The 25,866-nt window shown below is 38.6% G+C and overlaps 1 protein-coding gene across 2 annotated transcripts in view; it reads right to left on the bottom strand.

Moving 5' to 3' along the window:
• Positions 1-25,866, bottom strand: part of SBF2 (SET binding factor 2) — a 526,457-nt gene that overhangs the window by 132,039 nt on the left and 368,552 nt on the right. For both annotated transcript variants that reach the window (XM_069091201.1, XM_069091202.1), the window contains exon 17: positions 21,502-21,570. In XM_069091201.1, the coding sequence (XP_068947302.1) occupies positions 21,502-21,570 (69 nt within the window). The remainder of the gene's footprint in view (positions 1-21,501; positions 21,571-25,866) is intronic.

Consider the following 25,866-nt stretch of genomic DNA (forward strand, 5'->3'; position numbering starts at 1 on the left):
TAAAATAAGCTGGAAAACGACATGGCAAATCATTCTAGTATGTTTTCCAAGAAAACCCCAAATGGGGTCACAAAGGGTCAGAAAACCTGAACAACAACAATAACAACAAAATTCTACCCTGTCCTTGGCCAACACAGGAATATTTTTAAAAAGGAGAACACTTGAAAGAAAGGATAAAAAATATGCAGGCAATTAGGGTTTTCAGTAGGGATACACAGTATGTAAATAATGTCATTATGAAGAGAATATTCATCTTAAACGGGCTGATATAGTACAGACTGTCTTCCCCACGTGGTCTTCCTAAAGGCTTCAAATCCCATTTCTGCATAACCTGATTTCTTATGACAACACTCTGGCACCATGCATCAGGCCCAGATGTCAGCTGCAATGCATTTCCCAGAAGTCTTGTCAGCTCCAATTAGCTTTCTTGATGGAAAAGATAACAGATTGTGTCTTTGGATCAAACTCCCCTTTTTTTCTAAGTTATAATAGGTTTGTTTTTTAATGGAAAATGATCAAGTAAACCCACTGCTTTTACACAGTTCTGCTTGGAACATAAAACTCTTTACTCGAGCCTGGCTTGTGTCATTAAACATGCAATTGTGAAATTAGTGACTCAGGAAGAAGACAATGCTTTGGTTTCCACACAAGTGTCTCCTTAATAATCAGAACTAATGAGAAAGCAAAACTGGAACTAGGGCACTTAGAGTTCAGACTTATGTTTGCCTAAGAGAAGCAAGCATTTGTCATGACTTACTAATCATGCTGGAGTTGAGATGTGCAGAAAATTGGCACATTTTAACCCAAGATTTGGGAATCAGCACTGTCACAGTTACTTTATAGAAAAATCTTGGTTGCACACAAAAGTTCATAGGCAGTGGGATGAGGCCACAGAAAATAAACTTCAAGTTGTTTTAGGAAAAGCAAGTTAAAATGACACAATATCTTGGCTTATAAAGGCTGCATAATTGCATAACCTGGGTATAATCAGTAACATGGAAAGCAATCTAGAATGAAAACTTTGAAGAATATTTCCATAAATGGGGTTTTGTTTTTGTACATCTCACATGGTACACTGGCAAATGTTTAACAATCAGCTCCCTGAAAAATGTATATGGGACATACTTTTAAGTTTAAAGAGCAGTAGTAATCATTTTTCTATCACTTTGTTAAATCTTGACAATCAACAGAACAGTAAATCAAGCCCTGATTTGTGACTTTGCTGATTCCTGAGGTGTGAATACTTACATTGAAAATTTAACAATCAGTTTTGGCTAGTGCTAGTACAGCCCTCCATGTACCATACTATCTTAACCAGCCTCTGCTTCTAATCTCTCTTGCCTTCAACCCACTGTAGTACTGTGGCTGGATTACAAAACATTGCTTTCAGCAAGCTAACTCCCAGTTTAAACACCTGAGATGGTTCTTTGTGGCCTGATGAAGTCCTACATCTTTAATCTGGCCTTGAGGCTTGCCAAAATACCCTCCATGCAAGAAATCTTTTGATAGAGAGTCAAGACATCACATACAACATGCTCCTTTGATGATACAACAGTATCATCATTTTGGCCTTTAAGGTTTACAGGGGCGGCACACCTTAGCAGAAAGAACATTAGATTTGGAGTCAAGGGACTTGATTTCAGAACCAGCCTCTGCTACTTACTGGCTATGTGATTATAATTAGGCAAGCAGCCTCACATCTCTGGACCTCGGGTTCTTCTACTGTAAAATGAAGCCTTAAACTCAATGATCCCCAAGGAACCATGAGCTATGATTCTTCCGCTCCTTTAAGCCTGGTTATAGACTTTCTTAGTACTTCAGCCCAAGTTCTATTTCTTCCAAGAATTTTTCCTATACAAACAGGCAGCAGGCTTATAGGAGTGATATGGAATCTGTATTAGAGACAGGACCAGGAGTTGCATGAAGAGAGATTTTAAGTTGTGGATATTGCCAGCTATTATGAATCCCATTGGACTGCTATGTCTCCTATCTCCCACATTTCTTCTGGCTATAATCTGAAGATGCATGAAGGTATTCTCATCCTTTTCCCTGTGTTGTATGTAGCTGGGAGCCCCCTCTTCTCCTCAAACCCTAAGACCCAGGAGGGTAAGTGGGAAGAGGTTTAGGAGACAGTGGGAGGATTTTTCCTTATAGATGGATTTGACCTACCTTTTTTGTGTTACCTTCAACAAACTGCTCAATCACACTATGGTAAGTTTTAAAGTCTATGAATGTGGGGAGTAGTAAACAGAGAGGAGCCCAAACAAATATGGTGAAGGACCATGAGCTTTCACTGATCAGGAATTTTTATCTTTAAATATTTCATCTCCTAGATTAATTCTATACCTGGCTACTGGATTCAGATCATTAAGTGCTGCTACTTAAAGCTTTGAGTTTAGTGGTAGAAGGGGCAGCCTAAGTATCTTCTGGCTCCATGCCCCTAGGGCAGCCAGTATGGATACTGGTTATCCCATGATTACACCTTAGGTATTACACTCGCTAAAGAATACAGTGGCACTCTATCTTCTAATAGGTTTAAAGAAGGTACCACTTGGTCAAGGGCAGATTTGGATTGTTTGTATTGTATAGTGTCACAAACCATGTGGACAAATTCAGTTGTATAGAAATCCAATGATGTAGATTCAATCCAAAGATTCCTTTTGGTCCTCGTCCTTGTCTGGCTAGGGGAAAAAGAGGCTACACACATAGCTTTTCCCATACAACTTAGCTATATCCTGAAAATAATAACCCATTCACTAGATAGCATATAGATCTAGGGATTGATTTTACCCTGAATTAGACAAAGGGGCTTTTAGAAAGCCATCACTGTAGGGCAAACAGACAAGGCTAAACATAGGAGTTGGTAGAATTCCTTTGGAATCAGAGGCTGTATTAATGGATATTGATTAACCACTCTAGCTATTTTTGCCCCTCGCCCTTTAGTTGAAGGGGCTGATCTAACTAGGCTTCACCACTAACAAAATACTGTAAGTTTTTGTCATGTCAGTTATGTGAGGCAATCAAAACTGGCAAGGGGTGCCTAAGGTTTTGGCAAAGACCCTAAAAATATTCCAATTTTATTCATGGAAGTTGTCTTAAATCTGTGCAAATTTCCTTTAAAAAAAACCGTTATTTTATTTTCTGTTCTAAATTCTCTCCCAGTTATTTCTTCAACATTACCTGTTGAGAAAGCAAGAAAAACAAGGCCCTTTGCAAATAGTCAAGCAAAATGAATTCTCTTATTAGCTGTGTTCAAAAAACGATGCTTCGGGAGCTACCGAACCCACAAAATGACACAGAGAAGCTAACCTGTGGCTGAGGACAGCCCGGTAGGGAGCAGCCAGCACAGCACTCTGGGAGCTGGCTCCCTCCTTCCCCCACCATGAGCCAGAGGGCGGGCCTGACTAGCCAACAGCTGAAGGGACTTCAGATCACCAGGAGCTGTGACAGTTTCGAGAACTATCAACCCATAGATGCTAAGGACAAAGTAAGAGGGTAGAGGTCCAGGGGTGTGTGACCAGCTTGACAGAGTGTGTGGAGGCTTCAGAAAGGGCACCCAATTAATATCTTCATATATCTTAATAAAATATCTTAATAAAAGAAAACCCCAGAGTTTGGTATGAAGCTCCCCTGTTTGGTAGCAGAGTCCTACTGTGGCAAAAAGCCCAAAAGTCAAGTAATTGAGTGGCAACATGAGTAGACAAGGGAAGCAAAGCAAACAGAGGAATCCAACATTAGACTCCTATTTTGGTGGACAAAAAGGATCAAAGCATGGAACAGGAGGAAGACAGCAAAGTCAGAACTCCTACACTAAAAGCTTCCAAAAAAATACAAACTAGTTACAGGCCATAGAGGAGCTTAAAAAGGATTTTGAAAACCAAATAAGAGAAGTGGAAGAAAAAATTGGGAAGAGAAATGAGAACGATGCATGAAAATTATGAAGTGAGAGTCAACAACCTGACTGAAAAAAATTACACCTTAAAAAAAAAAAAAGACTAACTCAAATGGCAAAAGAGGCTCAAAAAGCCAATGAGGAGAAGAATGCCTTAAAAAGACGAATTTGCCAGATGGAAAAAGAATCTCAAAAGCTCACTGAAGAGAATCATTCCTTCAGAATTAGATTGGAGCAAATGGAAGCTAGTAACTTTATGAGAAATCAAGATACTATTAAACTGATCCAAACAAATGAAAAAATAGAAGGCAATGTGAAATATCTCATTGGGAAAACGACTGACCTGGAAAATAGATCCAGGAGAGATAATTTAAAAATTTTTGGACTACCTGAAAGTCATGATCAAAAAAGAACCTATAAATTATCCTTCAAGAAATTCTCAAGGAAAATTGCCCTGATGTTTTAGAACCAGAGGGAAAAACAGAACTTGAAAGAATTCACCGATTACCTCCTGAAAAAGATCCCAAAAAGAAAACTCCTAGGAATATTATAGCCAGGTTCCAGAATTCCCAGATCAAGGTAAAAATATTACAAGCAGTCACGAAGAAACAATTTGAATATTGTGGAAACACAATCAGGATAACACAGGATCTGTCAGCTTCTACACTGAGGGATTGAAGGGCTTAGAATATGATGTTCCAGAGGGCAAAGGAGCTGAGATTAAAACCAAGAATCACCTACCAAGCAAAACTGAGTATCGTGTTTCAGGGGAAAATATGGTCATTCAGTGGAATAGGACTTTCAAGCTTTCTTGATGAGAAAACCAGAGTTGAATAGAAAATTTGACATTCAGATACAAGAAGCAAGAGAAGCATGAGAAGGTAAAAAGGGAAAAGAAATCATAAGGAACTTATCAAGGTTGAACTATTTACACTCCTACATGGAAAAACGATAATTATAACTTAGGAAACTTTTCTCAGTATGAGAATTGAAGGGAATAGAAATGTGTGTATGTATGTATATATATATATATATATATATAGTTACACACACACATATATATGTGTGTGTATATAGGAAGGTATATGGGTGTATGAATACATATGTGAGTATACATATATGTACATGTATACACAGATAGAGGGCACAGGACCAGTTCAATAGGAAGGGATGATACTTAAAAGGTGAAATTAAGAGGTGAGAGAGGAATATAGTGAGAGGAGATAGGGAGAGACAGATTGGGGTAAACTATCTCATATAGAAGAAGTGAGGGAAAATGGTTACAAAGGAGGGGAAGAACAGGAAGTCAAAAGGGAATGGGTCAACCTTATTTTCACTGAATTTGGCTTAGGGAGGGAACGACACACACATTAAATATGGTATCTCTCAGCCTACAAGAGAGTAGGGGGGAAGGGGATGAGAGAAAGGATGATAGAAGGGACGGCAGGCTGGGGGGGGGAGGGAAGTTGGGAGCACCCACTTTTGAAAAGGGACAGGATCAAAGTAGAGAATAGAACAAGTGGAAGGTGGGATAGGAGGGAGGGAAATATAGTCAGTCTTTTACAATATATACACTATGGAAAAGTTTTGCATAGCTACACATGTACAGCCTATATTGAATTGTTTATCTTCCCAGTAAGGGTGGGTGACAAGGGAGTAAGGGAACGAATTTGGAATTCAAAGTTTAAAAATCAAATGTTTAATATATACACACACACACACACACACACACACACACACATATATATATACACTATTATCAATATTATTTTACAATGAACCTGTAAATAAGATATACAGGCAGTGGGGCTTAGAGATCCACTGTGCCCTACTGGAAAGTTGGAGGGGATATGGGAGAAGATATGGGAGAGAGCAGATTGGAGGAGGGGATATCCAGTTGGATGGCTATTTTGGGGTGGTAGGTAGGGGAAAAAAGGGGAGAAAATTTGTAACTTAAAATCGCGGAAATGAATGATGTAAACTAGAAGTTAATAAAGCATTTGATTAAAAAAACTATGTTTTAAACTGCACTCTAAATCTATCACCTCTTTTTCTGTGGATGGCACATTTCATCATGAGACCTCTGGAACTATGGTTGGTTACATTGTGTTGATCAGTCTGTCAAAGTTGTTTGTCTTTATAGTATTATTATTATTTTATAAGCTGTTCTCTTGGTTCTGCTTACTTTGCATTAGTTCATACAAATTTTCCCAGGTTTTTCAAAAGTCATCTCCCATCCTTCTCACCCCAATGGCTCTTTATAGTGACACACTTACACACATACATACATATATATGTGTAGGTATATATGAATATATAAACACAATATATATTTATATTTATAAACATAGTGAATTTCACATGTGTGCACACACATATAACTTGTTCAGTCATTCTTCAATTGATTTGAATTTCCAATTCTTTGTTGCAAAAGCTACAACAAATATTTTTGTATATATGAGTCCTTTTCCTCATTCTTTGATCTTTTTGGGGTATAGATCTAGTAGTGGTATTGCTAGGTCAAAAGATATGCACAGTTTAATACCTTTGGGGGCATGGTTCCAAATTGTTCTCTAGAATGGCTAGATCAGTTCACAACTCCACCAATAGTATATTAATATGCCTGATTTCTCTCAGTTTTTCCAGCATTTGTAATTTTCCTTTTCTTATCATCTTGGTTGATCTTATGAGTGTAAGGTGGTACCTCAGAGTAGTTTTAATCTGCATTTCTCTAATTATTAGTGATTTAGAGCATTTTTATATGTCTATTGGTAGCTTGGATTTCTTCCTTTGCAAATTGCCTATTCATATCCTTTGACCTTTAATCAATTAGTGGATGGACCTTATAATTTTGAATTGGTTTCTTATATGCCTAACAAATGAAACCTTTAATCAGAGAAACTTGCTGAAAAGATTTTTTTTCTCTCACTTACCTGCTTTCTCTTCTAATTTTAGCTGAATTGGTTTTGTTTGTGCAAAAACTTCTTAAATTTCTGTAATCAAAATTGTCCACTTTACTTTCTGTGAACCTCTCTATCACTTGTTTGGTCATGAACTCTTCCCCATTCACAGATCTGACAGGTAATTTCTTCCTTGTTGCTCTAATCTGTCAATTACGTTTTGATTTTCAGAATTTCTCTTTTGGTGTTTAACTGGGTTTTAAAAATCTGTTGGTTTTTGAGTATTTTTAATTGTATGCCCAATTCATTGATCTCTTCTTTTTCTTTTATTGATAAATGTATGTAGAAATAAAAAATTTTCCCCAAGTATTACTTTGGCTGCATCCCTGAAATTTTCATATATTGTCTCATTGCATAATCTTTGATGAGATTATTTATTGTTTCTATGATTTGTTCTCTGATAAATTCATTCTTAGGATTAAGTTACTTAATCTCCAATTAACTTTTAATCTCTGATTCAAAGGCCTTTTATTGACTAAAATTTTTGCTGCTTTATGATCACTAAAAGATGCATTTAATATTTCTGCTTTTCTACATTTGTGAGGTTTTCCCTCCCTAATACACAGTCAATTTATGTGAAGGTGCCATGTTTTTCAAGCCTCCTTGATGCCTATATCACCTTTGGAGACCGGGCCATCAATTTTAAGGAGGAGCAGGAGATTTTACCTTTGCTCCTGAGACATGGTGGGGTGTGTAGAGAGGGAAGGTGCTAGTCTTGGTAGCTCCTAAACATCATTTTTACTCCTTTCCATTACTATATAACTAACACCAAAAACCAAAGTGGGTTGGTGGGTATCAGGATGCATTATAGTCCTGGCATTAGGTTCTGAGCTAAAGTGCTATTTGGGTTCAGAAGGTAACAAAAACTTATCTCCACTTAGTGCACATCACTTTGTGGATTCTAAATGAATTTATGCTCAATCTGAATATCCAAATAATGTCTAAAGTCCATTCCTGCTCCAAATCTATGACATCTTTTATCTGTTCTTTAACTTTAATCCTGGTCTCACTCTTGGCAATTCTTCAGTGGATTCCTCTTGAACTCTTTTGGGTAAGTTATCTTGGGTAAGTCACTTAACCTTTCTGGGTCTCAGAAATTTCTCCTATGAAATCAGAGGTTTATATTAGATGACCCTCTGACAACCCTTCAAACTAAGAACCTATTATCCTAAAATGTACACTGCTTGGAACCAATCAATAACAAAAGCACTACAAAGTTCAAGTCTTGTTAAGCCTGCCTTAATGAATTCATGGGCAGATGTATAATCAAGATACAACTGTATGCAACAATATGATCAGTTCTTGAGTAGGAGTTGACTTTCTTTAGTAGGCTAAATTTGTTCTACCACCATCTTACTTACATGATTGATTTACAAAGTAAATTTATTAATCACAGAAAACACAAAATTGCGTCCTAGCCCAAGAAAACTGGTCACAGAACAATTATTAATAATTTAACTTACTCAACTATAAAGTATTTTAAAGTCTTTATTAAGTCATTATATCTTGTTTTTTTAGATGAAAGTGATTGTTGACATTTAAAAAAATTAACGGCAGTATATTCTGTTGCAGGCATCTCAAACTGAGGAAAGAATAAAGATTCTTAAGGCATATTATGTGCTCTTTGATACTAAGATATCTTTGAGAAACAAGATTCATCAGTAAATGGGATAGGAGTTGTATATGTTAAAAGAAGTTTGAAGGCTACAGCAATAGGTCAGATTGCTGTTACTTAATCCCCATCTCATAATTACAGAAGACCTCTTGATTGAAACAATCAATCAATCAAAGGTGTGATCTATCAAGCAATCAAAGGCATAAATCAGCTGAGAACAATCATTCAAGGGAACAGTGAAGTACTTTTGAGCTGCTGGATGATAGCAATGTATTTTTATAGAGGAGACGCTCCCACCTTGTGAATTTAGGTAAAAAGATCAGCAGCATGCCTCTAATAGAGGACAGTTCCAGCAAAGCCCTAGGATGGGAAAGCTTAAGGGGTGGGAGTGATGGTGGGGAGAGGAGTCTCCATGTTCTCTCCACCCTCTCTTAACTCAAAGATGATCTTGTGGACTTTGAAAGGTTAGAATATACATATTTCACCCTGGCATCCTACCAGTGCTCCTAACAGAGCACTGGCTGATAGCAGCACTTGAATTCTGGGCCAAAGACAAATTAGACATGCTGAGGAAAAGCAACTTCAGGAATATCCAAGGGGTCTAGCAGATGTTAGGGGAACTTCAGAAGGACTCCATAAAGTGAAAAAAGAAACTTTCAGCAACCAAGAGCTGTGAATTATCCCTTTGCCCCATGTATCATCTAGATGTGAAGCTCCTTTCTCCTGGACTTTGTACTGGTACAGCTTCTTGGAGCCACAGGTGAGAGTTGAGTGGAACAGATGGACATCAAAGGTGGAAAGCATCCCTGAAAAGGGTTAAATAGCCATCACACAAGAGGCACTAGTCTTTCCTGAACACATCCTACATCTCAAGGCTCTGGAGAGAATATGGGAGTATGGGAGAGAAGAGGTATTAGACTGACTACCAAACTGAAAGTCCATAAAGCTGACCTTGTTGGTGTATGCCTGTGAAACCTGGACAATCTATCAGTGCCATGCCAGGAAAATGAATTGCTTCCATTTGAATTGTCTGGGGAAGATTCTGAAGATCACCAGGCAGGATTGTTGTGTTTGTCCTTTGTTTTCGAAGAGAAAACCATGTCATCAGGAAAATGATGATATGACTTGCAGTTGACTCTGATTTGAGTGAGGGAGGGCTGTGCAAGGTCACCAGCCTCACTTTTTCCTCCAGAGCCATCTGGATTGAGTGACCAGATATTCATCTGGATGACTAGAGATGACCCAGGATGCAATGGGAGACACTGACCTTTAAGCTAAAGGTACGAGACACTGAGGTCCTTACTCAAACTAAACTGTCAAGCATTTAAACTCTGCTTCAGAGAGTGCAACTCCAACGGGCTGGCCACATTGTTGGGATGCAAAATGTATGCTTGCCAAAAAGACTGTTTTATGGAGAACTCACACAGGGCAAGCGTTCACATGGTGGTCAGAAGAAGTGATACAAGGACACTCTCAAAGTCTCTCTTTAGAACTTTGGAATTGATTGTGTGACATGGGAGACACTGGCACAGGACTGCTCAGCATGGCGTGCCCACATCAGAGAAGGTGTTGTGCTGTATGAGCAAAGCAGAATTGAAACAGATCAAAGGAAATGCAGGATGTGCAAGTTTAGCGTATTCATCCCAAATGTTCGCATAGACTATTTGTGCCCAACCTGTAGTAGAGCATTCCAACATCATATTGGTCTGATCACAGCTGGACACACTGAAACTGAATTTTAGCATAGTGGTGATGCCATTTTGGTCCTCTTCGAGAATGAAGGACAACAACCAACCAACCAACCAACCAACTGTATGTAGGAGAAATGGGAGAAGTGTGCCAACAGTTTAGGGGTGTGTTTTCTACCACCTTTGCTTATTCTACTTCTTCAGCAAATACCAATTTTCCAAAAGCTAATTAAGTCTGCTTAGCTGTTAATCAAGATGAAGTACCCCAAAGGGACTCATGAATGGCAGTATTAGAAAAGCCCCTGAGTCTCTCAGGGTTTCCCCTAGAATTTCAAGGAGAGAAGCAATATTCACTTCTGGGGACCTAACCTGTAGTCCAAGCAGGATCTGGAAGCGTGAGTCCAGAGCCTTTAGGACCAATGGAAGAAGATGTTAGTATTCTTTATTTTTTTTATTTTTTTTTTATTTTAAGCAATCAGGGTTAAGTAACTTGCTCAAGGTTACACGGCCAGTTATTTCTGGGTGTGGTGCTGAGCGCCTGAGCCCGGGATTCGATCTCCAGGTCATCCCAACACGGGAGCTGGTGCTCTTACTCGCTGAGCCACCTGGCCGCCCCTAAGCAATTGGGGTTAAGTAACTTGCTCAAGGTTTCCTCAGCCAGGTGTTTCTGGGTAGGTGCTAAGTGTCTGAGCCCGGGATTCGATCTCCAGGTCTTCTCAACACTGGAGCCGGTGCTCTTACTTGCTGTGCTACCTGGCCGCCCCTAGATGTTAGTATTCTTTATTACTTCTTTTACTTTGTCCAATAGATATAGCAGTAATGAGGAACTTACTGAACACTGGTGGTTCATTTCTGAACTAAATACTTCACTGAAAGAAATATAGCTAGGAAGGGACCGGGTTAAGTGGGAGACACTGATAATTAGAGGCCTTAGTGAAAATCTGGAGTAGGTTCAGTAGGTATGTAAGAGAGAGAAGCAATGGTAAGGAGGCTGCTCTCAGACAGAGACAGCCCTAAGTTTGAGATATAGATGACAGAATATAATTTGTTATAAGATCCAGGGTATGATTAGGTTGGTGCCTCATAGAGAGTGAAGGTAAAAAGAGTTAAGGAAGAAGAGATAAGGAGGCTGAGGAACTGATGCCAGAGTGTCTAGTGGGACATCAACAAAGATAACGAAGTCACACAGGGATGGAGAGGAGAGAAAAAAGCAGGAGCCAAATGCCTACTTCTACTAGAAAGGTTGAGGTGGATTCATAAATCAGCAAATGACTCGAGTAATTCTGAAGCAGATATAAATAAGCAATAAGGATTTTAAGAGAAATAGTCAATATATCATAGGAGAGAGTAGGGATCCAAAAAGATACTCACAGGTTGGAAAACTGGCTTAAATCTACCAAGATAAAATCTAATACCCACATATCCTTCAGCTTAAAAAAAAATCAACAGTAGAAGACCAGGATAGGATGGCTCAATAGCAATTCACATGAAAAATATCTTGACACTTTTGTGGACTACAAACTCAATTTTGGATCAAATATGTGATAGAAGCACAATGTCCAGAAAAAGGAAGGTATTAGTCCTTCCACCTTGGTCAGGTCACACTTAAACTACTGAATACAGTTCTAAGCACCATACATTAAGATTCCACGAAAGACTGGAACTTTCCTTAAATTCTCTTTATTAGTATATGTTTTTATAATATGCATGTATGTGTATGATACACACACACACACACACACATATATATATATACATAATACACATTTATTGCATTGAAGGCAATAAAGGATGTCTTTAATATTATGGTTTTCTTTTCTTTTTCTTTCAGGTTTTCCTGACTTCAGGGTAGTGTTCTATTCACTGTGCCACCTAGCTGCCCCTATGCTTTTCTTAAAAAAATTTTTTTTATGCTTTTCTGCATTGATGAATTTTTGTGCCCTAGAACATGAACTTTTTTTTTGTAAAGGTAACATGTAAAGTTAGAACTATGTATATTTTCTATGATTCTGATTTGGAAATCAGGTCTATCAGACTCAACTTGAAAAAATAAAAAAAAAATCTTCAATTACTTTCTTTTTTATATTTCTGTTAGATTTATCCAGGTGTGAAAGAGGTGTACTGATATCCCCAACAATTAGTTTTAATATGGGACAATATTTAGGCTGAGAAGATATGGTACTACACAAATAAATGTTGACTGAAAAAAATGTACAAGAAAGAATTGTCAGTTCCACTCTTGTCTGAGCATATACCTCCAAAGGTCAGGTTGAAACACTGGTTTAAATGGTGAATGGAAACTTTTCTTAATAAAATATAAAAATTAGTTATATGACCTAAAAAAGTTGCTTCCTCTCCAGGGACCTTAGTTTCTTCCTTTGAAAAATGAGAAAACTGGAGTAGATGGTTTCTAAGGTTGTTTCTAGACCTGCCATTCTCTGATTCTATATCTACTACATATAATTCCCAATTTTTCAGGGTAAGGTGATCTCCCACAGAAACAGTTTCCCAGAGAAATAATAGAATGAACATCATGAAAAGAAAATTTAAGTACACAGCAATTTGTGAGGAATTTCTGTATGACTATTCCCAAGAGAAAAGAGGATGGTGTAGAGGACTCAGAGGAGAAAGGAGTAAAAAAAAAAGAAAAGAAATAAAAGAAGAAAGATGAGAGAGCCAAGTAAAGAAGACACTGATTTTCGAACCATCCCCAAGACTCCAGTTTTGCTCGAAGTATCTATTATAATAAATATTTTAACACCCATTGAAGTCCAGAGTTTCATACGACCCAGCAGTAGTGTTCTAGGCTTTTCTTCACTCTCAGAATAGTTTCTCTGCTAAGCAGGCTGACTTATTTAGAAGATTGATACTGAATTTTAGGGAAGATAATAAATAAAGATGCTTTAGTCTTTTTGCCAGAAATGTTTATCCTCTGGGACCCGTCATAGGAAAAGTAATTTATATAGTATTAGATATGGAAAAAAACCAAAATTCTTTGTCTATTTTTAAGCACATTTTCTTTTCTTTTACATTTTACAAGCCGGGGGAAGACTTTTTAGAATTCCACTTACTTTCATATTTGTGCAATACTCTCCTAAAATCACTAGGTCCGGAGCCAGGAACCGAGTTCAAGACTCAGCTCTGCCATCACTCTTAGTCGTGGAATACTAGGAGTAATCCACCCTCTTTGAGCCTCAGTTTCCTATCTAGAGAATGGAATAACAACACCTGTGATACCCACTTCCTTTGGCTGTTGGAAAAATCAAATGAGAAAAATAACTAAAGCAACTTATGATTATAAAACACTATGTGAAATATTTTTGTTTGTATTGCATATGTTTGTATAGGAAAAGCTGGTTTTTCTGGCAGCCAAGTGGCACAGTGGCGAGAGCTCTGGATCTGGAGTCAGGATTTCTGAATTCCAGTCTGGCCTCATATCCTTATTAGCTGCATGACCCTGAGGAAGTTAATTAACCTGTCTCACCCTCCATTTCCTCATCTGCAAAACAGGCAGGATTGTTGTAAGGAATAAAAGAGATAATATTTGTGAAATTCTTTGTAAAACTTATAGCACTATATAAATGTTAGCTATTATAACAACAGTAATTATTGTTATTCGGTCAGTTATAACTGACCATTAACTTAGCTACTGTATGATAGCTGATGGTCATGACAATTCTGTGACCTTAATACTGAAGTGACTCCTGAATGACTCCATCAAAAGGTTAAAGTCTATTTGTTAGCAATTCAGAATCAAGTATATTTTACTGTGTGCTAATCCTTTGAAGATGGTAATACAGAAATGACATTATTTTTTTTCCTCACAATGATAATTTATTTTTTTCCTGCATTAAAAAAAATAAATTCAAATTTATTTTTAGTTTTCAACATTTCCACAAGATTTTGAGTTACAAATTTCTTTCCTGTCTTTCCCCTACCCCCCCAGCCCAAGATAGCAAGCCTGCTGAATACTCTTTTACCCAATCTGCCCTCTCTTAAATCCTCCCTCTATGCCTCTTCTAACTTTCTAGTAGGGCTAGATGGATTTCTATACCCCAGGGCCTGTATACCTTATTTCCCAGTTGCATATAACATTAAAAAATCATATTATTATAACAATTCTAAGCTAGTCTGGTATCTAAGGGCCTCCTCAAGCTGGGGTCATGCTACCTTTCCAGCCTTATTTCCCACCATTTTCAGGGAGACAGTACAGTTGAGAGAACACTGGCTTTAGGGTCAAAGGACCTGGAGGACCTGAATTTGAGTCTCACCTTCGATGCTGTGTGATTGTGGGCAAGTTGCTTAACTTTCCTGGGCTTCAGTTTCTTCAACTCTATAATGAGGGCAATGGACTCAGTGGTCTCTAAAATCTATGTCAGCTGTCTCTTTATGATCTTTCATGAGGCCTATTCTCCAGGCAAGCTAGTCTACTTACAGCCTCCATGGCTGTGTTTGTTTGTTTTTTCCTCCCTTTGACTACCTATGCCTCCTTTATCACACGGGTTGTGTTCTCTTCCAGTAAAATGTCAGCTACTCCACAGAAAGGAACACATTTCATCTTTGTACCCTACCAATGCTTTGCATGGGGCCTTTCACATACTGGGCTGTTGTGAATACCTGTTGGATTGATTGGATTATACCTTTGCCTCATGTACCCTACAAGGCGACCTTTCTCAGACCCAACCAAACACTCTGGACTTCTCTTAGGCAACTGTAATAGTTCTTTGGGAATGTGCTGTTAGCAGGTCAACTCCATAAGGTCAGACAGAGGCCATGGAGAGGACTGGGAGTTGGAAGGGATCTTAGAAATCCTCTGATTCAACACCATCATTTTATGGAGGAGGAAGCAGAGGTTCAGAATGGAAGAATAACTGGCCTAAGTCCACAAAGGGAGTGAAAACAGCAGAGCTGGGGCCTGAATCTGGGCTTCTTCCTCCAAATCCAGGTGTGGTCATGCTGCCCTCCTATCCTGTACTGCCCCATCATAGCCATTTATGTATAAGAACAGATGGGCTGGTGATACATTTCTTTCTGCCTAAATAGCTGATTAGCCAGAACAGGACTTTTCCTAAAGGTGCTCCGACTAGAAGAGAGGTTGTTAAAGCTCATTTGCTGGGTATAAAAGCAATGGAGAAAAGCTAGAGATGTAGTAGTGTTTTCAGTCAGAAAGAATAAGAAAGTCACTCCCTTCCCCCCAACTGTTCTGCCACAACCTAAGATTCATTCCATCTTCTAGCTCACCACAGCTTTTGCAGGCAGGCTATTCTTAGATAATAGAGTTTGAAGGCATCTTAGATATCACAGACATGGACGGCCATACTACTAAAAATCAAAATGTGAGATGAAGGTCAGAGAGAGTGGATTTTTATGTTACTGATTTAATATTCAAAGGGAAGGGCAGGCTAAGAGAATGAAGGAAGCATTCTCTTAAAATAATGGCAGCTAGAGAAACAAAGCAATATGAATTTATAGGCCAGTTATGATTTTCTGTTGAGTTGACATATATTTGGCAAACTATACTTAAACAAATTATTTTCTCAGGTGTTGGTTCAACTGATTTTCCATTAAGAATCCCTAAGTTTGTTTCCTTTGGGCTTTTGCTTTTTAAATTAGAAGGGAGAGTCAAGCCTGGAATTTCACTGGGAAGAGAAGGCAATTGCCAACTGGGTATTTGTTATAATTGTTTTAAGTCAAAGTTCTGAAATCATCAAGCAGGAAATTTCTTTAAGGGACTTAAAATTTATATTTCTTAGCCATAAAATCTTAACATGGGGTCCACGGATCCTTAAGCAGGGTCTTGGGGATAGACTTTTTTGCGGGGGCGGTCTGTGAATTTGGATGGGAAAAATATGCCTTTATTTTCACTAATTAAAATTTCGCATTTCCGTCAGTTATGAATGTAGGCAACAAAACATTATTCTGAGAAGGGGTCCTTAAGTTTTACCAGGCTGCCATAGGATTTAATAACACAAAAATTTTAAGATTCCCTGCTTTAGGGGCGGTCAGGTAGCACAGCAAGTAAGAGCACCGGCTCCAGTGTTGAGAAGACCTGGAGATCGAATCCCGGGCTCAGACACTTAGCACCCACCCAGAAACACCTGGCTGAGGAAACCTTGAGCAAGTTACTTAACCCCAATTGCTTAGGGGCAGCCAGGTGGCTCAGCGAGTAAGAGCACCAGCTCCAGTGTTGGGATGACCTGGAGATCGAATCTCGGGCTCAGGCGCTCAGCACCACACTCAGGAATAACTGGCCGTGTAACCTTGAGCAAGTTACTTAACCCCTATTGCTTTTTTTTTTTTAATTAAAAAAAAAAAAAAGATTCCCTGCTTTAAAATAACTCTCTCTCATCTCCTATCTTTACTTAACCTCCCATTAAATCACAACTAATTTCATAAAACACTATCTCCTGAATGACACACAATTTACTTCAAGTGCTCTCAGCTAACACACTGTAAACTGAATATTCCTAGTCTACAATGCTCACAGTGAATAAGTTGGATTCATGTTGACTTCTCAAACCAAAATGATTTCAAATGCTTTGTGAGTCTACAATTTAAATGAGTGTTAAGAGCCTAAGTCTGCATAATACTTGACTTGGCTGTCAGTAAGACATTCTGGGTCTTCCTATGACCTATTTTTGGTGGTTTTTCATCTGTACTTAGATTCAACTTTGGAATTCTTCAAGGTTTACCTACTGTGTCCTTGAATTAAGATCAGAGAAAAGCACTTTCCTTCACCTCTTTTTGTTTGTATTAAAGTGGTAACTTTGGTAAACTACTCCACGTGAGGGTAATGAAGAGATTTGAACCTCTTATGTGGAGTGAGTCTAAGAATCATCTGACCAGAAAGCCCAAATATTACCTCTTCCAAGAAATTTCTCCTTTAGTAGGAAGTGATTGTTCCTCCCTTGAATCTTTCATAGGATTTTATTTAGACCTCTTCTATGTAGTTATTATATGCTACTTTGTATGATGACCATTTGTATACATGTATCATCCCCCCCTAAAAGCATAAAAGTTCTGGAAGGCAGGGACTATGATTTTTGTTTGTTGAGTTGTTTCTGTTGTGTCTGACTCTTTGTGACTCCATTTGGGGTTTTCTTGGCAGAGATAGTGGCATGGTTTGCCATTTCCTTCTCCAGTTCACTTTGCAGATGAGGACACTGAGGCAAAGAGGGCTAAGTGACACAGAGGGTTAAGTGATTTGCCCCAGGTCACACAGCTAGAAAGTGTCTGAGGCACGATTTGAAGATCCTGACTGTAGACCTGGCACTGTACATATTGTGCCAACAAGCTGCCCCTGGGGACTGTGATATTAGATGCATGATAAAATGGACTTTCCTTACACTATCTTGTTATGAGTATTATTATTCCCACATTACAGGTGAAGAAACCAAGTGACTTGCCCATGGCAACACAACTAGCATCAACAAATGAGTGAATGAATCAGAGACTCTTCAGGACTGGAAGGGACCTCAGAGACTACATGTTTTAGTTCTGAATGATTCTAGTACTTGAATGAGAATGCCTTCTACAGCACACCTGACCAATGGTCATCCAGCTGGAACACCACTGGAATAGGTAGGTGTATAGCTCTAGAGTATCTCTTGAGCTGAGGCAGTCTATTTGATTCTGGACAGCTCTGACTGTTAGCAAGTTTTTCCTTAAGTCAGACCTCTTTAGAATTTGAATCTATTGTTATTAATTCTGCACTCTGGTGAAAACAAGTCTAATCCCTGTTCCATATAAATATGTCCAGGTAAAATGCTGTTTGTCCTTTTGACCATTCCTGACGTGGTATGATCTCTAACATCCTGGTCATTTACTTAGAACTAAATGCAATATTCTAGCATTTTATGACCAGGCAGAGTATAGGAGAGGACAGCAGAGTGGAGCCTGGACAAGCCTCAGGCCTGGATCACTCCCACCATCCACTATCTTCCCTCATGATCACCTGCTGCTCTACAAAGTTAGAGAAATCACAAAACCATGCTGTTTGGGCCCACTACACATTTATGTAACATCATCTCAACTGGGCCCTCTCTGTGGCAAAGCAATCCTTTGTTCACTCACCACAGTGATCTTTCCCAAAATTTTCATCCCTTCTCAAACTCTTAGGGTTTCCCTTTCCCCACTCTCTCAGCTGAGAACCTTGTCTTATACTTCACTGATAAAAACACAAAAATGGAGGCCATTTAACAAGAATGAGCTCTTTTGCCCTCTTCCTCCTCCTGTCACATTACTCAGATGCCTTTGCTACTTGCCTCCTCCTCTGCCCTGCCTCGCAGTCTCCAGAACTGAACTCATCTCTTCCTTTACCCCCAACCTGTCTCTTTTTCTCTCTTTCCTATTACTCTCGAGGGCACCACCATGCTCCCAGCTCTCCAGCCTCGTGGCCTAGGAATCCTCTTCTACTCCTTGTTCTCAATGCCCACATCCAATCTGTTGTCAAGGCCTGTAGATTGGACCTTTGTGCTATCTTTCTCTCCTCTGGCCCTGCCCTGGTGGCCTTCATCAACCCACACCTCTGGCCCTGCCTATCTCTTGCCTCATGTGAGAAGAGGAGTGAGACCTTCCTCTAAGCCTTTGTTCTACCTCTTGCTGCATGTGTCCCTGGGTCATGACTTCCCTTCATCCTAAATCTTTTCTTCTCCCACTCCTTCCATCTTCTAGCAATCCCTGAAATCTGGCTCTCCCTTGATGACACAGCATCCTTGGCCATCCTTTCCAGTGCTGGCTGCACCTTCATTCATTCCCTGTGGCTCATTGGCTGAAGTGTGTGGAGTTGTATTACTGATTGCTCTTTATTGCTACTTCCAGATTCTCTCTCTGCTTCCATCATTCAGCAACCTCCTCTCTGCTCCTCAAAGTCTGCTTCTCACTAAGAAACTTCAAACAACAAACATACTAACTCTCCTCTGAACACCTATCCACTTAATTCCTCAACCTACTCACTTCCTATTACCTGTTAATCCATTTCACCTCAACTACATACAAAGATGATCATTTGATGTTGCCACTACCTACAAATGTACCATTTCCACATTCAAGAATTCCAAAATCGGGGCGGCCAGGTAGCACAGCGAGTAAGAGCACCGGCTCCAGTGTTGGGATGACCTGGGGATCAAATCCCCAGCACCACACCCAGAAATAACTGGCCGTGTAACCTTGAGCAAGTTACTTAACCCTGATTGCTAAAAAAAAAAAAAAAAAAAAAAAGAATTCCCAAAATCCCTTTCAGTGGCCATAATCTATATAAGATTTCCACCTCTCCCTCTGCTTTCCCTTACCCAACCATACCAACCCTTTTGTCCACACCATGGCCTCCAATATGTTGCCCCCCAGTTCTATACCAGGTCATGTCCCTTGCACTAGCCACTCTCTCATCTTTTCCCCATCTTGACCATTTGGTGAACCAGTTCAATTCTTTACTGTCTTCTTCTCTTGAGTCCCTGGTCCTCTTATCATAGCATTAATTGTGCCTGACAAGTCTCAGCTTTGGATAACTCCCACTATCTGCTACCTTCACTCCTAGGCACAGAACTCTGGGGGACTCCCTTTAGAGATCTCCTTCCAAGTCAACAATGAACCAATAATTACTATTTTTGGACCTAGCCATTTGTCCAATTCTAATTCCACCAAACTATACTATTGGTTCAATTTTTAAAAATTCTAAATTTAACCAACACCAAAAAAAAAAAGAACATTTTCATATATGAAGCAGACCAGAGAGTTAATATGGAAAACTCTCTAGTAGGCATAGTTTGCTCTTTAAAAATTGCATATAACAAACATACATGTAACTTTCAAAGCTGTCCTGTTTTTCTGAACTTCCTTCTCTTATCAGAGAAACATATGAATGGCTATTTTTCTTCTTTTTTTGGCAACATTATTAGTATATAATTTTACTAGTGTCTAGCAAGGACTCCTTTATATTATCTACAGATGCAGCATGAAAGACTTTGTCAAATATTGTTTGCCAAAAAAAGGCAAGAGCATAAAAAGAGTAGCACTACATGCTGCAGTACATCGATTACTGGGGGCTAATGACTTTGAGAGAATTTGATGCCAGTAATCTAGAAAATGGAAAAAAAAATTTTTTTTCTGTTGTCAAAAGCACGCCAGACCTGAGCTTCTGCTTGTCAGTGAGACTTTGCAGCTAAAGATGCATAAGCAGGAATAAAAATGAACTATTTGCTACATAAAAATGAAATTAAAACTGGAAAAAGCAAGTCCAAAAGCAAAATCTCAGTTCAGAAAACCAATAATTCAGTGGAATGAATTGAACAACACATTCCTAAGATGTGAGCAAAGAAAAGACTAGGCAGATAAGTGTCACAAGTGGAAATTCTTACATATTTGCACCTGAGGTCAAGCTTTAATAGGTAAAGATTAGATGTAGGTAAATGATGTACTCAGGTTTAACAAGAACTGCAACTATTTAGACTCTTCTACAAATAAGCGAATGAATACAGAAAGTGGTCACATTCTCTCTAAAAGAGGCAGAAATCTCAACAAAGTCTTGGAAGTTTCCATGCCCCTTGGCACTATCACACAGACTGAGCTATTAACAGGATTGTCTGGCTTCTTTCTCTGTGGTGCTAAGGCAGGGAAAAGAAATTCTCAATATTTGTAGAGGTTTCTGATTTTTATGTGGGGGAATCTGCCTGAGCAGACATTTACATTATGTTCTAGAAACAAATTCCAAAAAGGTAAAGAGCTGAAAGTTGGCCAGTTTCAGTGTGGCTCCAATAAATAATAATGATGATGAACAAAAAACTGAAACAAACTGATGACTGAGTCTGATACTAAAGGGAAATCTTATTACATTTTTATGACCATGACTGTATTTTGTCAATGTTTCCATGTAACATTCTTGTAGATTAAAAAAAGAAAATTAAATAACTAGCCTTTTGAAAAAAAAAACTAACAAGTTCACAGAGAGGTTTACTTAAGGCTAAATATATAAAGTTTTGAAAGCTTTCTGAAGAAAGAACATGCATTTAGTTCAAAGATAAGCTAGGTTGGCATATTTTTCTTCTTTTCCTCAGTCTAGAGAGAAAAAGATAATAATATATATCCATGAAATTAAAAAAATGCATTCTGATTACTCCTTCCTTTTTACTGATTTAGGAGACCCATTTTAAACTGATGTATTTGAACAGAAAGCTGAATAGGGAACAGAAGTTAAATAGGGAATATTTTTTTTTTATCTTTGAATTCCCATCATGGCAGAGGGCTTTAGAAGGGTTTAATAAAGGTTTATTAAGTTGAATTTAAATTAAGTGAAAGCAATATGTTTACAGTAAATCAGAATCAACTTATTGTAATCTCATTCATACTTACCCTATAGAAAGCACTTGTCAAAGGCAGTAATGCTGCTGCGATGTTATATTCTTCTAAGGTTGAACAGTCCTTAAACAAAACAAAGAAACAGAAGCATTATTATCAACATATCCAGCTGAAAGACCCACTCTGAGAAAAGTCAGTTGTGGCATTCCTCTGTTGCCCTAGTCTTAGAGCGACTTCTAGGAACTATTTTGACACCTGTCCATTCATGACCCACTCCGTCCATCCATTTCAGTGCAAGAACAAAAGCATTATCATCATTATTATTTTACTTTGTCTTCCCCGTACTTAGTAAACGCCTTGTGTGTACAGTTGTAGGTTCTTAGGAAGTGTTGGCTGAACTGAATTCTAGGTTCCCTAAACTTCTTCCCTGTGGACATATAAGAGGGAAGTTTAACAGAAGGGAGACACAAAGGGCCAGATGAAGGAATCCATGAGAGGTGTACAACATGCAAGCTTTTGTGACACATGTGATCATCACCCCAAATGGCATAACCCAGGGTCAGAGGTCTGGGGTGAAGGGGGTACAGTTCAGTGCCATATCAGGCCCTGGAAAGACTCTGCTAGGAATGGCATGCTGGTCTCAGGTCTATCAGTATTCTAGCTCCTTCAGACCACTCTCTATAGTTCCTAGATAACCTTGTTCTTGGTGACAAGCACTATTCCTCTCTCCTTCCTTCCCCCTCCTCCTTCACTTCCTAAATCCAAATCAGATTTATTAAGTAGCACTGATGGAATAGGTACTGAGGATAAAAAATTGAAAATAAAACGGCACTTGCTCTCAAGGAACTAATATTAGTCAATCAACAAATTTTTAGTAAGCACTTATGTACCAGGCAACGTGCAAAATGCTGGGAATAGGAAGAGTAAAAATAACGTCCCTGCCCTCAAGGAGTTCACATTCTAATGGGGGAAATAACATGCAAACCACTATGTACATAGAAGCTATAGACAAGAGTAAATGGGAAGTAACTGCAGATAGAGGAGAATAGCAGTAAAGGGACCTGGAAAGCCTTCTTGCAGAAGGTGGGATTTCAGCTGAATCTTGAAAGAAGTCAAAGAGTCCAGGAGGTAGCTATGAGGAGGGAGAACATTCTCATCAGGGACAGCCAGTGAAAAGGTGATGTCATATGTAGGGAGCATCAAGATGACCAGTATCACTGGATCACAGACTACGTGGAGAGAAGCAAAGGCTATTGCATTAGTCCGGAAATGAGGTGACAAGAATCTGAACTAGGGTAGGGGCTGTGTGAGTAGAAATATGGGACAAGTGAGAGATTTTCTGAAGGCAGAAACAAGACCTGGCAACAGATTTGATATTTGTACTGAGGAGTCAACAATGACACTAACGGCGTGATCCAAGGAGTCACCGACCCTAGGAGGACAATAGGAATAGGGACAATGGGACTGCAGTTACCTTTCTATAGTTCTGGTCCAGTAGGTATCTTCTCTCTACAATCTCAATTCACCTCTTCAATTTACTGCATAGTTCTTTATTATTTTCTTATTTTCCAAGTGTAAGACTTATTTGTCTCTAAAAAGATGCTAAGCACTCTCTGAAGGCGAGTACAATTTTGTGTACTTCTAAAACCCTCCAGCATCAAAGACAGTGAGGATTCTTAAGAGCAGAGTAGGTTGCTTAACAAATCCTTAGAATTAAATTGAAGCCCTATTTACATACAGTTTCCTCAATGCCAGTGCCAAATTACATTTTAGAAAAAGCAGGCCTATGACTGGAAGTTGTTCACAAAAGGACGATTAACTTAACAACAAAGGAAAATGTAAGTTGCAATAGCAACAAAATAAAACAAAAAACAAGCAAACCCCCAAAGGCACTACTGGGGATAGGGTAGAATGTGTGCCATTGAGACTGTATCCAGGGCTATTCCTTCTCTTTTCCACTTCCCTAGCTACTGGGTCAGTTATCCATGATGCTCTGGGAAGACAGAGATAGTTTGCTTTGCCAAGGAGCTTATCTGGGGGTTTGACTTGCTGGGGAAAAAAAGCAAGGGCATGTGAGGCCTGCTGTGCAATTATGGAATAATAAGAAATCTGCTTCCCCTCCCCCCAATTTGAAATCAGAAGACTTGGGCTGAATCCCAGTCATGCCACTTGCTATTCATGTGACTTTGGGCAAATCCTTTAAAACAAAGGGGTTGGACTAGAAGACCTCTGCAGTTTTATATGCTATGATCCTATGATATTTGCCTTTTCCAGTATGTGGAAGGCTGTAATCTGGAGAACGGATTCAATTTACTCTATGTGGCTTCTGAGGGGAGAGTCAGGATTAGTGAGAAGAAAGTATCAAAAGCCTGATTTTAGACCAATATTAAGAATAACAACTAAAAGTGTCCAGTGATAGAAGGCAGCTTAAGGTGGAGTGAGTTCCTTTGTCAAGAAGGATGCTCATGGAAGTTGGATTAATACTTGTTAGGAACATTGTAAAAAGGCTTCATTCTTCAGGTCATGGCTGGATGTATACAGATAATCCCAGAGAAAATAGCTGGCAGATGACACTATTGCATATCACATGGAACATTCTCTGCAATGTACCTCTATAGGTTCTCATTCCTTGTCTAAATTTCAGTTTTTCTTAGCTCTTAAGAAAGGTAACTAGAAATTCATACTAAATCCTCAAACTTTCCTTTAACACTTCTAGTCTCACCTTTGAAAAACTAGTTTTCACCAATGTTTCTTAGGTAATAACATATTTTTATGTAGTAGTATTAAGGTTTGCGAAGTGTTTTATTTTTCCTTTGTTCTCTCTTGTTTGATTCTCAAAACAGCTCTACTAGGTAAGGTCTACAGTTTTTATTAAGCAGTCTGGTCTAGTGGAGACAGTGCTTGAGTTGGGGTCAGAGGTCCTGGGTTCAAAGGTTGGCTACTTGTTATCAGGCACAGGATTCAAATTCAGGTTTCTCCTGACTCCACATTTGAGGCTCTTTTTATAACATCACAAGGTCTCCATTTAGCTTACATTAGCTAGTGGGCTAGAGCAATGCTATACTTAGAAGAAAATTTTAACTGATATGTATACTTCATACAATTCATAAAGACACACTGCCTTCATACTAGTAAAAGGAAATGTATCAGTTGCAAATAGTCTGGAGAACATAATGTCTTTTTTATGGGTATGGTGGATTATTCACTTTGTCTTTGTAAAGAACACTAGATTTTCTAGTTTTTGCAAATAATGCAAAGTTAAGGCAAACATGGACACACACGTTCAACCAAACCAAAACATAAAGACATAGCTCAGCAATTCATCTTGCCAAGTGATTGTGGCTTATAGAAACTAGGGCCCCATGCCCCTATTTTTATATAATCTCTTCCAGAATAGGAGGTAAGTTAAGTAAGGGGAGTGTTTTTATTCAGGTAGAGAAAGGCAACGACATGTTCCAATGTGTATCTCTTCCCCTTTATACTACATCTCTTACCAGTCTACAGTCTAGTGGTGGCTGCTCTTAGTTTAGGCCAGAGGCTTAAAGGGATGAGAAAGCCTTCCTTAGAGCTTAAAATGTGAATTCTCTCTAGGGAGAGTAAATGTGAAGACACCTCTAAGAACTCTAGCTTTACTCTGTGAAAGGTTTAAGTGGCTTAATGCCACATGTAAAATAGCTTAAATCTCTTACTTTTTTGTTACTAAATTCAACATAACTACAGTAGTCTCTTAATGTACATAACATTTAAAAGTTCTCAAAGAGTTCTAAGGAAATATATGTTTATACATTTCTTATGGTTATTTATACAAGAGAAATGAAGTTTATATCAAGCTGACATTTAATTCTCTGGCTCAGATGATGGTTTTGGAGTATTGTGGCTTTTAATCACTATGTACCTAAAATGTTTTTGATTAAAAAAAAACCCCACCATCTTCTAGAATATTCAGCCAGAAAAAAGTCAAGGAAGGATAAAAATGACTTTAGGCTACAAATACCTTTGGAAAAGGATATGTTAGGAATCTGATCATCCACGTTGAAATTTAGGGTACTAAGATATTCCTTAAAAGAAGACAAAAAGACATAGAAGACAGGGAAGAATACCCAAGACACTGTCCTTGGAGGAAACAAATAAAGGAGTTGACAGAGTTGGCTTTTATATAGGCAAGAAATGGCATTTCCCACAATACTTGGTCATCTTGTATTGATAAGCGTTTGTTCATGATAAACAACATTTATAAGAAGACAAACTATTAAAATGACCATAGCTTATGCCCCAATGAATATTGAAGAGAATGGGAAGGCAAAGAAATTCTCTAAGGAATTGGATAAAACACTCCAAATTAAATCAACGTAGGATGATAAATCAGTGTCTCAATTTGAACAAAGAAGAAAAAAGCTACAGAGATATTAGAAAATGTGG

This window comes from Petaurus breviceps, unplaced genomic scaffold (assembly GCF_028583685.1).
Source record: "Petaurus breviceps papuanus isolate PSGF00001 unplaced genomic scaffold, PetGlider_PUasm1.0 188, whole genome shotgun sequence".
NCBI classification, from domain to species: domain Eukaryota; kingdom Metazoa; phylum Chordata; class Mammalia; order Diprotodontia; family Petauridae; genus Petaurus; species Petaurus breviceps.